We start from the raw sequence: 15,406 nt of genomic DNA, 5'->3' as shown, positions 1-15,406 counted from the left end.
CGCGGGGCTCCCTCGGCACTGACCCCCCGACAGCGCGGGGCTCCCTCAGTACACCATTGATAGGGGTAGGAATCGGGAATGGGAGCAGTTGCTCTGAAGACCTTTGGCCTGTGGATGGTGTTCCCCGCCCCCAGGATGACGGGTCCATTTTACCGGTTGTCAAACATCAAACTCCCCAGAGATCCGTGCAGCAGCGTGTAAGGAACTGCCCAATCGGGGAGCAAACTTCGCCCGTCCCCCATCACCTTGCCCCGCTTACCCGCCACTCCATCCGTCTCTCCGACTACCTCCCGCCACCCTTGGTACTCGGACTGATTTCAGGGCGGACACTCGGGCCGGAAACGGAAAGTCGCCGCAAGGAAGGAAGAAATCTCGCTTGAACAAAGGTTCCGGCCTCAGGAGACCACGGCATCGCTCGCCCCGACCTCAGAGGGCCCCGCCTACTGTCCGCGCCCACGGCGGACCCGCCCACTCACCAGCTCCACCCCCTGACCACGCCCGCATTGGACCCGGTCACCAACCCCGCCCCCTGACCACACCCACAACGGTCCCGCCCTTCACCGGCTCCGCGCCTTTGCCACGCCTACCTTGGACAAAACCACCAGCCACGCCCACAAATGTCCCGCCCCTCACCGGCTCCGCGCCTTGGCCACGCCCACAACGACACCCACTTCTCACGGTCACGCCCATTCCCCGCCCTCTACCACGCCCCCTTTAACCGGCCCCTCCTCCTCCTCCAGCCCATTCCTTCACCCCCATTCTCAATTCTCATATTCCAAACATCTTGTCACCCTTCCCCCCCCCCCCCCCCCCCTAGCATACACTATGATGAAGCTAGGGTTCAGACTTCAACTCACGTTTTGCAAAGTGCCTGCTCAGCTAGGATGGGCTGAATGGCCTCTTGCACGGTATCAGGTAAAGGGACTTACCGCTAATCACCAATGTCTGGTTATGCCACAGCTGGAGTACTGTGTGCAGTTCTGGAATCCACATTATAAGAGGGATGTGATTGCCCTGCAGAGGGGATTTTGTCAGAATGTTCCCTGGGTTGGAGAGTTTTAGTTATGAGGAGAGATTGGACAAACTGCAATTCTTTTCCTTGGAGCAGAGGAGACTGAGGTGGGACATGGGAGATGTATAAAATTGTAACATTAATGGGGATATGAGGAAATATTTTTTCATCCATAGGTAGTGGAAATCTGGAAGGCACTGCGTGTGAGGTTGGTACCGGCAGAAACCATTTTGGAAGTATTTAGATGTGCACTTGCAATGCTAAGGCTTATAAAGCTATAGGCCACGTGGTGGAAATGGGATCAGAATATTGACTGAGATAGACTTGATGGGCTGAAAGATCTTTTTCTGTGCTGTAGATGTTTATGGCAGTATGACTCTTAGGTCACTTCAGTTGAGAACACCGACACATATTTTGTGATGTGTTTTCTCGAACTGGTGTTTTTAATTGCAAAGTAATAAAATGCAATGTATGAAGGGCCAATTCCTTCAGTCTGTGAATTCAAATTCACAGAGCAGCAGTTTGGCAAGAATGTTAAAAAGTCACATGGGGGAGAGGGAATGGCTGAATGCTTGAGTAAGGCCGGGTGAGTATTTATACTATTTTTATCACATAGTTTGTAAGGTCTTTATTTTTGGTTTGTAATTTGTAATGGCAATAGTGCAGAGGTCCAGAGAAGACGCACTCAAGAGTAATTAATATTTGATTTTAAGGTTAATCTGAGAGTTTAAAGGAGTAAGACATGGGAGGAGAGCTCAAGAACGTGGTATTTTTCTCCTGCTCTTTGTGGGAATTTGGGCACAACCCTAGTGCCCAGGACCAGAACGTTTGCATGAACTGTCCCCAGTTGCTGCTCCTGGAATCCTGAGTTTGGGGAGATGGAGCAACAACTGTGGACACTGTGGAGCATTTGTGAGGCTGAGGGTGTTAGAAATAGTATGTACGGAGAAGTGGTCACTCTGCAGGCTAGGACTTCACAGGCAGGGAGGGAACAGATGACCATCAGGCAGGGAAAGTAAACTAGGCAGGCAGTGCAGGAATCCCCTATGACCACTCCCCTACAAAAAAGATATACCACTTTGGATGCTGTTGAGGGTGAATGCCTGTCAAAGGAAAGTAGCAACAGCCAAATTCATTACACCACAATTGGATCTGTTACAAGGGAGAAGAGAAGTAAGTGCAGGATAGCTATAGTAATTGGGAATTCAATTGTAAGAGGAATAGATAAACATTTCAGTGATTGCAAACGAGACTTCAGGATAATATGTTGCCTCCCGGGTGCAAGGATAGGGAGGTCTGCAGAATGTCTGTGGGACATAGAGTAGCAGGGTGATCTGTTATGGTACACATTGGCACTAGTGACATAGGTGAGTAAAGGATGACGTCTTAAAAGCAGAATAGAAGGAATTAGGAAATAAGTTAAAAGGTTGAAAAAGGTAGAGATTTCAGGATTGCTACCAGTGCCCCCACATGCTAGTGGTCAGAGCAGAAATAGCCAGATATTTCAGATGAATATATGTCTGGAGAGATGGTTTGCAGGGTGAGTTTTAGATCCCTGGAACACTAGGACCTGTTCTGGGGGGAAATGGGACCAGTACAAACTGGACAAGTTGTACCTAGGTGTGACCGGCACTGATGTCCTTGGGGGAGTCTTTGATAGTGTGATTGACACAGATTTCAACTAAAAGGGCAGGAGGATGGGAACCTACACAGGGAGACAGAAAATAAGGAAATAAGAGCAAATACAAAAGACAGATATGGGAAACAAGAAAGGTGACAGGCAGAGAGTTCAAGGGCCAGAATCAAACAAGGCCACAGTGCAAAATAATACAAACAGGACTAAAAATGTTAAAAAAAAAGCCTTGTGTCTTAAAGCATGGGAGCATTCGCAATAAAGTGGATGAAATGATGATGGAAAAAAACATAAATTGTTATAATTTAGGTGGGATTCCAGAGAAGTGGTCACAGGGTGAACAGGGATGAGAAGTGAATACCCTGGATGGGTTTCTGGTTCTCAAGGTAAAGTCTCCATATAGTACTACCAGACCATAGTGCTGCTCTCTCATTAGCTCAGGGTCACCACAACTTGGATGAGAAGAAAGGTTGAGAAGGAGAGTCCTTCATGGTAACCTCAAATGGTGTGAGAATTGAACCCATGCTGTTGGCATCAACCTGTTTTGCAAACCAGTAGTCCAACCAACCAAGCTAAATGGCCCCCAACTGGATCAATACATTGAGGAGCCAACCAGAGAACAGGTTATCCTAGACTGGTGCCACTGATCTGGCTGCTTCTGTTGCTTTCCCCTTAAGAGGCCACTCCCCTAACTCTTGCACTGCCTGCCCCACCTGGCAGTCATCCATCTATTTGGTTGAACCTTTGGTGTGACCACATTGCTGAAGCTCCTGGATCTAAAACTTTCTGCCTCCTTCCTGCTCCTCAGTGTGTCGAACTGCCATTTCAACCGATCCATGTGGTCTGAGAGGAGCTACAGGTGGACACACTTCCTGCAGACATAGTTGTCAGAGACATTTGACTTCTCCCTGATCTCCCACATCTCACAGGAGGAGCGTATCACTCCACTAACTGCTATTAATACACCTAGTAACTATTGGATCAAATTAAAAGCGAAGAACTTATCTGGCCATACGTTAATGGTGCCTGCTCTCCTCAGCAAAGCCAATGCTCACCAAAACTTGCACTTTGATCTCAACAGAAGCACTTAGACCTCACAACTCGTCTTCAAAAACACCACTCGCAAAATAGCTCTCTCTAGGATGTTCTTCCTCCTGTTGAGCACCAGGTCCTCCATAATCCCCTTTTCAGTTGTGGTGAGAAAGCCAACTTCTTCTAGAATCCGGTTATAGGTTCTAGAATACTTCCTATGGATTAGAGGCTAGCTAATGTAAACTACAGGCTGGAAGAATACAGGAAGCCAGGCAGCATCTGGAGGAAAGGAGAAGTCAACGTTTCAGGTATTACCCTTCTACAGGACTGGATGTGGGGGCAGGGGGAGCTGCAGTTAAAGAGAGGGAGATAACAGAATGGTGGTGATAGGTGGACACCGATAGTAGGTATGACCTGGTTGGTCGACGGGAGGGCTGAATCTGGTTGGTGGCTGGAAGGGTGGGTCAGATGGTGGAATGGAAGGGAGGAGTTGGGGCTGGAAAGGGAACCAGGGGATGCGTGGGAAGGTTATTTGAAATTGGAGAACTCAATGTTGAGTCCTCCGGCCTGTAGAGTGCCCAGGCAGAAGATAAGGTGTTGTTCCTCAAGTTTGCGTTCTGAATCACTGCGACACTGGAGGAGGCTGAGGACTGATATGTCGGAGTGGGAGTGGGATGAGGAGTTGAAATGGGCAGTGACCGGGAGATTAAGTTGGCCATTACAGGCCAGGTGGTAATGCTCGGCAGGACGGTCACCTAGTCTACATTTGGTCTCACTGATGTAGAGAACACCACAACAGGAGCACCGGATGCAATAGACTAGGTTGGAGGAGATGCAGGTCTCACATGAAAGGTCTGTTTAGGGCCCTGGATGGAGGTGGTGTGGGGGCAGGTGTTGCATCTTTTACAGTTACAGGGGAAGGTACCGGGCGGGTTGGAGTGGTTGGCGGGGAGTGTGGCGTGAACGAAGGAGTGGTGAAGGGAATGGTCCTTGCAGAAGGCAGAGAGGGTTGGGGAGTGGAAGATGTTCCAGGTAGTGAGGTCTAATTAGAGTTGGTGGAAGTGTTTGAGGATGATACGTTGGATGCAGAGACTGGTGTTGAAAGTGAGGACAAGGGGGACCCTATTTTTATTATGTTTGGCGGTGGTAGTTTGGAGGATGGACCCTTATGTCGCAGAGGCCGAACGCCAACTCTCTGACACCTACCTCCCCCTTGACCATGATCCCACCATGGCCCATCAAGCCACTGTCTCCCCCACTGAACATAACCTCATCACTTCCGGTGACCTTCCTTCCACCGCCTCCAGCCTTATAGTTCCCCATAGCCCCGCACTGCCCGGTTCTACCTGCTCCCCAAGATCCACAAGCCAAACTACCCCGGCCGACCCATCATCTCCACATGCTCCTGCCCCTCCGAACTCATCTCTTCATACCTTGGCTCAATTCTCTCCCCCTTCGTCCAGGCACTCCCCACCTACATCCGAGACACAAACCACGCACACCACCTCTTTGGTAACTTCCAGTTGCCTGGCCTCAGCGCATCATCCTTACTATGGACATTCAATCCCGATACGTGTCCATACCGCACAAGGAGAGCCTGCAGGCCTCAGTATTTTCCTCTGCAACACACCCATCCAGATCCCCCCCCCTCCATCAATACCCTCCTTTGCCTCGCCGAACTAGTCCTCACCCTCAATAATTTTTCCTTCAATTCTTCCCACTTTTTCCAAATCCAGGGGTTTGCCACAGGCACTCGCATGGGCCCCAGCTACGCCTGCCTGTTTGTAGGTTATGTCGAACAGGCCCTCTTCTCTATCTACACCGGTAATGTTTCCCAACTCTTCCGCCGTTACACCAGTGACTGTATCGGTGCAGCATCCTGCACCCAGAGTGAACTGGAGCAGTTCATCGTCTTCGCTAACAACTTCCACCCTACCGTCAAATTCACTTGGTCTGTCTCAGACACCTCCCTCCCCTTTCTTGATCTCTCCGTCTCAATTTCTGGCGACAGTTTACAGACCAGATTTGCTATAAACCCACAGACTCCCATAGCTACCTAGACTACACCTTCTCCCACCCTGTACTTTGCAAAAACTCCATTCCCTTTTCCCAATTCCTCTGTCTCCATTGCATCTGCTCTGACAAGTTCCACTCCCAAGCATCCCGAATGTCCGCCTTTTTCAAACAATACTTTTTGCCCCGCTGTCATCTAGACAGATCTCCACCGCACCTCCTCCATTCCCCACTCCATGTCTCCAAACCACACCGCAAACATAATAAAAATAGGGTCCCCCTTGTTCTCAATTTCCACTCCACCAGCCTCTGCATACAACGTACCATCCTCAAACACTTCTGCCAACTCCAATTAGACCCCACCACCCGGAATATCTTCCACTCCCCACCCGTCTCCGCCTTCCGTAAGGACCATTCCCTTTGCCACTCCTTAGTTTGCACCAAACCTCCCACCAAACACACCAAGCCCCTTGGTACCTTCCACTGTAATCATACAAGGTGCAACACCCACCCACACACCACCTCCCTCACCTCCATCCATGGCCCTAAACAGTCCTTGCAAGTGAGACAGAGCTCCACCTGCATCTCCTCCAACCTAGTCTACTGCATCCAGTGCTCCTGATGTGGTCTTCTCTGCATCAGTGAGACCAAACATAGACAAGGTGACCGTTTTGCTAAGCATCTTTAGCCCAGAATGGCCAGCCTAACCTCCCACTCACTGCCCATTTCAACTCGGTCCCCACCCCCACTCCGCCTCCGACATGTCTATCCTTGGTCTTCTCCAGTGTCGCAGCGATTCAGATTGCAAATTTGAGGAACAACACCTTATCTTCCTCCTAGGCACCCTACAGCCCAGAGGACACAACATTAAGTTCTCCAATTTCAAATAACCTTCCCACCCATCCCCGCCTCCCTTTCCAGCCCCACCTCCTCCCTTACATTCCACCAAATGACCCTCCCTTCTGGCCACCAACCAGATTCATCCCTCCAGTAGACCAACCAGGTCGTATCTACCACCTTACACCACTATTCTGTTGCCCCCTCACCCCTTCTCTTTACCTGCAGCTCCCCCTGCCCCCACATCCAGTCCTGAAGAAGGGTAATACCCAAAATGTTGACTTCTCCTTTCTTCCAGATGCTGCCTGGCTTGCTGTGTTCTTCCAGCCTCCTGTTTGTCTACCTTGGATTCCAGCATCTGCAGTTTTTTTTTGTCTCGAGCTAGTGTAAACCCACTTTTTCAAAAAGAGGAGGTAAACAGAAAACAAGAAATTGAAGACCAGAAAGTCTATCATCAGTAGTGTGGAAAATACAAGAGTTCATTATAAAAGATTTAATAACAGAGGACCTAGAAAATGGGAACAGGATTAAACAGAGTCAGCATGGATTTCTGAAAGGGAAATTATGATTGACAAATCAACTGGAATTTTTTTTGAGGATGTAACTAGTAGAGTTGATAAGGATGGTTTATTTGGACATTCAGAAGGTGCTTGAGAAGGTCCCACATAAGAGGTTATAATTTAAAACAGAAATATGAAGGAATTTCTCCCAAATGGTATTGAATGTCTGGAATTCTCAACCCCAGAGAACGGAGGCTAGATCATGGAAAGTACTTAAATAGGAGGTAGGTAGCTTTTTGAAGTATTGGAGAGTTGAGGGCTATAATGACCTGGCAAGAAAGAGGAGCTGAAGCCTGGGGCAGATTATCCAAGAAATAATTGAATGTTGGGCACGGATTGGATGGCCTGAATGGTCTATATTGCTCCTGCTTCTTGTGTTCTTATGTTTAAAAATCTTTGAAATGCTTCAAAATGTAGAAATGCTGCATATTTATTTTTTCCAAACTGGAGGAAAAGATTGTTAACTTGCACAATTTTCCTTTCTTCTAACTTGGTTTTGTGCCCTTTTTTAAACAATATAGAGATCAAAAAGATCCCAGCAGAGAAATTATCCACAAATCAGAAGCAGGGATAATGGTCCTCGGGTATAAGACCCACCATTCTTCAAGGTCCAAGTAAAGTGAATTCTGGGCAGTACCTAGCCTGCCCATATTTGTAAAATCAGAGATTTGTTGGGGAGATGGAACAGCGGTCTTCTGCAAAGACTTTATGAAACTGTATTCTCTCTTACTCATCATAGGACAGATCCTAGATGAAGCATAGTTAAATGAGGATTGGTGGCTATGGACTACATCAAACAACCCTAACTCTGAACATACTGGCAGGGTTAACAAATATCACAAAGTGCGAGTAATGGCAATCAATCACAGCATTACCATAGCACTCTTTAGAAGAAGAGCAAGGCTTTATTCCTAGTGTCCCAGCCAATATTTATCCTTCAACCAGTATCTTAAAGAACAGATGATCACGTTGCTGTTTGTAGGAACTTGTTGTTTATAAATTGGCTGCCATGCTTCCTAAATTACATTTAAGTGACTGCAGTTCAAAAGTACTTAATTGTCTCTAAAGTGCTTTGAAACATCTGGTGGTCATGAAGAGTGCTATATAAATATGTCTTTTCATAATTATAAAACCTCTTATTAAATCTGCTGCTAAGAGAAGACAGCACATTTTGGAAATAATCCCTCAGCCCTTGAAACAATTTTGGAACTCTTCCATACTCTTTAAAGCTTTCAAGTCCATCTAATAGTGTAGACCCAGAAGTATCCCTTCTACATGAAGGGAATGATTGTAAAGGCAGTCAGATGGTAGGAGAGGGACAAGGATGAGCTTAGACAGCTGTGTGGTTACATTCATCCACTTCTCTGTCTGGTCTATAGCACTTGCGGTTTGGTTAGATTACAATCTCTGTTTTCTTGGGAGGTTGCAATCTTAAAACCCACTTGACATTGTGTACATGCCATTACCAGGCACTGCAAAACATACCTACTGATTAAAGGATTTTTTTCTTAGTTGCTACCCATTCATTTTAGGCTAGGGTTAAAACAGCATGAGAGGTTGTATTCACTTTTGAAACTCTTGAGTAGAAGGTTATTACAGACTTTCATGAATATAACATCTCATCAGGTCTTGAAAATGTCTCATAAACATTTCCCATGCAGCAAGTTGCTTTGAAGAACAGAGGCTATTATGTAGGCAATACCCTACAAATTAAGGGCTGACTATAGAATTATCTCATGCATTTTATTACAAGCATTTTTACCCAGCCGTACTGAGACTGATAATGGCACAATATTGAAAGAAAAATAGAAAGATTTGCATTTATTTAGAGACTGTACCAAGTTAATGATACTCAAATGCACTTCAAAACCTTCATGAAAGTGAACCTATCGAAAGCGACTGGCCCGGATGAGGCCCTGACCGAGCACTCAGAACCTGTGTGGACCAGCTGGGGGGAGTATTGCAGACATCTTTAACATCTCTTTACACCGATCTGAGGTTCCCACCAGCTTCAAGAATGCCACTATCATCCCAGTGCCAAGGAATAATCAGGCAGCATGCCTTAATGATTACTGACCAATGGCTCTGACATCCATCGTTATGGAGTGCTTTGAACGGTTAGTAATGGCACATATCAACTCCAGCCTCCCAGGCTGACTTGATCCACTACAATTTGCCAACATCATAACAGGTCCACAGCAGATGCCTTCTCCCTGGTCCTAATCCCATTCCTGGAACACCTGGATAACTTCAAACTCCTATTTACTGGCTTTAGCTCTGCCTTCAACACCATAATTACAACTAAACTCATCTCCAAACTCTGAGACCTAGGACTTTGCTCCCCACTATGCAACTGGATCCTCAACTTCCCGATCCACAGACTGCAATCAGTAAGAATAAGCGAAAACTCCTCCTCCATGATAATCATCAATCCCTGAACCCAGCAAGGCTGTGTACTCAGTCCCCTACTGTACTCCTTATTCACTCATGAATGTGATGCCAAATTCTGCTCTAACTTTATTTGCAAGTTTGCTGATGACACCACCATAGTGGGTTGGATCTTAAATAGTGACGAGACAGAGTACAGGAAAGAGATAGACAACTTAATGGCATGGCCTGAAGACAACAATCCCTCCCTCAATGTCAGCAAAATGAAGAAGCTGATCACTGCCTTCAGTAATTGAAGTGGAGTACGTGCCCCTGTCTGTATCAATTGTGCTGAGGTGGAGATGGTTGAGACCTTCAATTCTTAGGAATAAATATCAACAACAATCTGTCCCGGTTCACCCCCATCAACGCTATGGTCAGGAAAGCACACCAACACCTCTACTTCCTCAGGAGGCTAAGGAAATTTGGCATTTCCACAATGACTCTTACCAATTTTTATAGATGCATCATATGTGGTTGTGTTACAGCTTGATATGGAAATTGTTCTGCCCAAGACTGCAAGAAATTACAAAGAGCTGTGAATGTGGCGCAGTCCATCATACAAACCAGCCTTCCATCCATTGACTCCATCTATACTTGGAAAGCAGCCAACACAATCAAAGACCCCTCCCACCCTGGTTATACACTCTTCCACCCTCTTCCATCAGATAGAAGATACAAAAGTTTGAGAACACATACCAACAGATTCAAGAATAGCTTCTTCAGACATTTCAACGGATCTCTCATATATTAAAGTTGATCTTTCTCTGCACCTTCTCTGTAGCTGTAACACTACATTCTGCATTCTGTTCTATTACCCTGTTGTACTTACGTAAGGTTTGATTTGCCCAGATTGCACACAAAACAATACTTTTCATTGTATCTCAGTATGTGACAATAATAACAAATCAAAACAAATCAAAAACATATAAAATTTGAAATGCAGTCACTTTTGTAATGTAGGAAATATGGTGTTTAATCTTTCCACTGCAAACTCCCATAAACTGCAATTGAGTGAATATTCATGTAATTTGTTTCAGATGTTCTCTGAGACACTAGCTCCCTTGCACCCTAAGGGGGCAGAATAGTCCTTGATTTAATTCCTCATCCACGAGACGTCACCTCTGACAGTGCAGCACTCCCTCAGTACTGTGCAGGTTTGTCAGCCTTTATACAACCTGCTCACTCAGAGCAACATCTCCTTGCAGCTGCATAGCTGCTGGCAAGTTCCAGCTGATTAATGACGTCCACTTCTGGAATCTGCAGCCGCACATGGACCTTGGAGGTCCATACAGCAGCAAAATCAATTACAGGAAACACAGGGTCAGAGGCTGGGTCACAAGCCTGACTCCTCACATATTCATCCACCACTTCTGCATTCCTGATCCTTGCTGCCACTTCTGGGCCAATACCGAGGGAGTCAAAGTTGTTGCCTTTCAGACGACACATTTGACAAAGTTCTTGTTTTTCCTCTTAGGTAGACATAAAAACTCTCCTCGTACTATCCAAAGTAGAGCCAGAGAGTTTTCCTAAATTGGCTAGCCCAATATTGATCACTCTACCAATATCACTAAAATAGACAAACTAACAATTTACTTGATAAAAACCGAAGGAACTGTGGATGCTGTAAATTAGGAGCAAAAACAGAAGTTGCTGAAAAAATCAGAGTTAACATTTTGGGTCAGGTGACCCTTCCTCAGAACTTGCTTAGAGGAAAGGTCACCGGACCCGAAATTTTAACTCTGACTTTTTCTTCACAGGTGCTGCCAGACCTGCTGAGCTTTTCCAGCAACTTCCGTTTTTGCACCAATTCACTTGTCCTTCCATTGATCCTGTTTTCTCTTTTCAGAGCTGATAATATGGCCTCCGTTACAATGGGCAGACCAAACAAAGACTGGATGATCACTTTGCTGAACACAAGCCTCAATGGCCTGTCACTTTAAACTCCACTTTGCTCTCACACTAATACCCCTAATTTCAGGCTATTCTCCAGGTTCGGCCGGGAGTTTACCAGGATTGACATCCAACTTCTGCTGCTCGTTCAGAGTAATCCTGAATATTTTAAGGAAATAAATTTGTAGAATTGAATAGCTAGCAGTTTCCTCCTGCTCCTAAATGGACTGGTCTTGGCTATCATTTTGAGTAGCCGTGGTTACTTAAACTTGATTGAGCCAGCTGGAGGGCACATGTATGCTCAGGGCCTTACAGCCTGAGTCACTTTCTGCCAGAGGGAGCTGGATGACTGCTGAACTATGCCAGAAGGAAGAGGAAGAGAGAGGAAATTGCCTTTGGACAAAAATGGTAGATCAACATTTGTGCAGTTTAACAAGACACCCATCAGGGAAGAGGGGTAGATTTCTCAATATAAAATTGAATTAAATATCAATGTTTTGCATCACTGCCAAATTCCTTCTGAGTTCTTTTATGGGGAGGCAATAACGGAGTGATTGTCATTGGAATCACTTGCTAACAAACATGATTATCCTCCTAGGAAATTCTGTGTCACTGTTCATGGATTCTGTTGGTCCTTGCATGGCTGATGAGCCTGATCCTAGAGCCGTATCTCCATTTGGCAGGTGTTTCCGGATGTTGGAATTGGTCCTTAGCCTTGAAATTGCTAGTGTTCCTTTTGCTGGTTCTTTTTTCTTACGTCCTCTTACCAACAGGGGTTCTCAAAGAATTGTGACCCTTCATACAGGAGGTTTCTTCTGAGCAAGAGTCTCCCACATGTTGACATCAGTGTTGCATTTAAGTGAAGCCTTCAGAGAGTTTTTGAAATACTTCCTTTGCCCTCTTCCCATTTGAGTGCCTTCCTTGAACGGGGCAAAGAATATTTGTTTTGGTAATTGGAACTCCAGCATCCTAAGCATGTGGTCAACTCAGTGAAGCTTGTTTCAGATGATTATGGCCTCAATGCGAATGAATCCTTCCAGGACGCCAATGTTCTTCCCACTGATGCGGAGATTCCCTCTCAAACAGCATTGATGGTAATTCTCAAGGGCCTTGTCGTGGTGTCTATGTGTAGTCCAAGTTTCAGACCCATATAGAAGAGGGTAGAGTGATAACATTGCTGCTAATGCAATTCTGAAATTCTGAAATACCACAACCAGGACACATTGAAAAAATTCTTTGGGGTTCAGGCCCTTTTACCCTTGTGCAATACTAATTTTTCAGTTAGGCATTTTGCAGTTTTCTGGATGCAACAATTTCATATTTTCTTTTGTTTCCTTTGCATTGCATGTTTCAGTTAATTTTTTAGATTCGCTTTCAGCTAGCAGCCGGCTACTCAAGACACTCCTTTTCTTTCTTTGTTTGCACCATCTCTATTCCCAATGTCCCTGGAAGATTAATTCCTCTTTACAATCTCCTGCTGTTCACAGATATTCCATTTGTTCCTTGTCCCACCCAGCTCTTGCTCTAAACTATTGCAGTTCTAATGAAAGCTCATCAACCTGCTTTTCTCTCCACAGATGCTGCTAAACCTGAATATTTTTGCATTTTTTTGTTTTTACTTTAGATTTCCAGCATCCACAGTATTCTGCCCTTGATCTTATCAAGCAGATTTGTTCATCACTGTTGTGGAAGTTTGTGCTGTGGGCACATAACCGCTGTTTTCTCTACATTACAGAAGTATCTTGCATAAGTACTTTGTCAGTTGTAATGTACATATCAACTTCCTAAGGACATGAATGTTGCTTCACAAATTAACTCTTTCAATGATACCAACAGTAACTTTAAGCTGTACAGGTTTGTGGTAGGAATACAGAGGGAACAGTGTTGTCTTGGTTGTAAGGTGAAAAGTGAAAAAGATTTTCTCAAGGAAATCTTTTTGCCTTATTTGTGATATTGGTTTTTCACAGACAACAAAAAGTGATGCTCAATCAGGGCTTAAAAGCACAATCTTCAGTACGTATTTAGATGGAGATACAAATTCCAGGTTAGATTCTGCAGTCAGTAGTTCAATGATTGTGCTCTCTGCTGACCTCCAATATCGATGATCTCTTTAACATGGATTTCATGTTTTCAAATGTTAATTTGACTCTGATGCCAAGTTAAGGACGTCACCAGGTATGCAACAACAGTGATGTCATTAACTAGCATAAGCAGCAGACGCATTGAGGTATTCTCACAGACAGCAAATCAGACTGTTGATTATCCTTTTTATAACATTTTCAGGAAATTATATAAAGACTTGGAGGACACAAGAAGCACAGATAAGCAACTTACAAAGAAATGTTAAAATCAATTCATTAACATAAATGGTAAAAAATTGACTTTAGATAAATGAGATTAGATTTCACATGTAAAAAGATATCCTTTTATTTTTCTGTATTTTTGAATGTGGAATGAAATAGAAAAAAACATGGTTTTACAGCAAAGGATTGAGGAAGGAATTGCTACACTTTTCAAAATCAAGTTGCTAAAACTCATAAGATAACAAATTGTAGAGCTGGATGAACACAGCGGGCCAAGCAGCATCAGAGGAGCAGGAAGGTTGACGTTTTGGGCCTAGACCCTTCTTCAGAAAACTCATTCTAAGTTGTGTTTACACTGCAACTTTGTTCAGCAGTGGGGGAAGCTGTTTTTAGACAGGATGATACCAGAGCACGTGTACAAAGTGAAATTCTGTCCATGTCTGTCAGTGTGTATGTTTAGGGACAGTGGCATAGTTAGAGGAGATTAGAGTCTAACTATAAGGGCTATATGTTGACAGTTTATTGATATTTACCAGTGGTTTAAACCCATTTATTTGTAATAAATATTCATTCTTGTTAAATGCAGAAACTTGGTCTGTTTTCTGTTAGCCCATGTCTGACAGGTAAACTGTGGACTTTTTAAAAAAAACTTTTATGGTGAATTTGGGAATAACAGGGCTTGACATCCAACACACAATGCCAATGAGGTCTCACACAAGGCCAGAGAGGCTGTTCATCAATAGTTACGACCTGGTGCGCTGTTAAAAACCAAGTTACACTTCAGCAACAAGATATGCCTTTGCCATTTTTCAGAACACTATTATAACAGAAAGGGAAGGCTGTCATCAGTTCAGAAATTTCTGAAGAATGCTGTCTGCAGAAGTTTCATCAGCACAGTGCTTGGATATTCAAAGAATCACTGACATCAAATTCTGGATTCTTGCATTTAATTTCAAGTGCAGATGATAGGAATTGTCAATTTCATAGAATTTGGTGAATATAAATGTTGATAGTTTAAACATTAATACATTCTCAAATTCTATCAGGACAATGATGGTCTGACACAATGGTGACTCGTACAGTGTCCTTTGCTTGGCTGAGAAAGTCTATAGACAGCTCAATAATTGCCCAACCTAGTGTCATGTGAACCCTCTCGGCAAGTTCTCTCCTACCATTCTTTTGTTGATGACTTGATCTACTATTGATTTCTTTCAAAACTGATCAACAAGGATGATAAGCAGGTTAAACCAGCTTTCAACATATTCCCACCTCCAGCTGTGACCAAACATTTGGGGTTAGTACTCCCTGCTTCCATACTACATTGCAACTCCCAGATATCCTCCCCATCCTATTCAATTTTCTTTTGTGTACACATTACACAATTTTTCACTCCATTTGTGACTGAAAACTCAGGGAACTGTGGCCAGCATGAGGCAAATGCTAAGGACTGGCTGTATAAATTTGAGTTTGTATGACCCTCACCTAACTGATGTACCATTCTGGTGAATCTGTGCTACATGCTCTTCAAGGTCAGATTTGTAATTATGACTGCATGCCGACTGTGGCCTGTCATGCTGAAGCATCATATCCTGGCTGCTAATTTCCAAAACAGAAAGGCGTTTCTGAATTTTCTTCAGACAGAAACAGAGGCAAAGCACTTTTTTTATGCTGTTTAAAGCACAGTTTGAAAAAGACA

General features: G+C 44.5%; 1 protein-coding gene across 1 annotated transcript in view; it reads right to left on the bottom strand.

Annotated features, from left to right (window-relative positions):
• Positions 1 to 429, bottom strand: part of LOC109936064 (choline-phosphate cytidylyltransferase A) — a 55,835-nt gene extending 55,406 nt beyond the window's left edge. Inside the window, exon 1 of the mRNA XM_048604537.1 lies at positions 260 to 429. Within this exon, the coding sequence (XP_048460494.1) occupies positions 260 to 271 (12 nt within the window). The 5' untranslated portion in view covers positions 272 to 429. The remainder of the gene's footprint in view (positions 1 to 259) is intronic.
• Positions 430 to 15,406: the final 14,977 nt, after the last annotated feature.

Source organism: Rhincodon typus, chromosome 13, assembly GCF_021869965.1.
Source record: "Rhincodon typus isolate 14 chromosome 13, sRhiTyp1.1, whole genome shotgun sequence".
NCBI classification, from domain to species: Eukaryota; Metazoa; Chordata; class Chondrichthyes; order Orectolobiformes; family Rhincodontidae; genus Rhincodon; species Rhincodon typus.
This window is presented reverse-complemented; position numbering and strand designations above follow the sequence as displayed.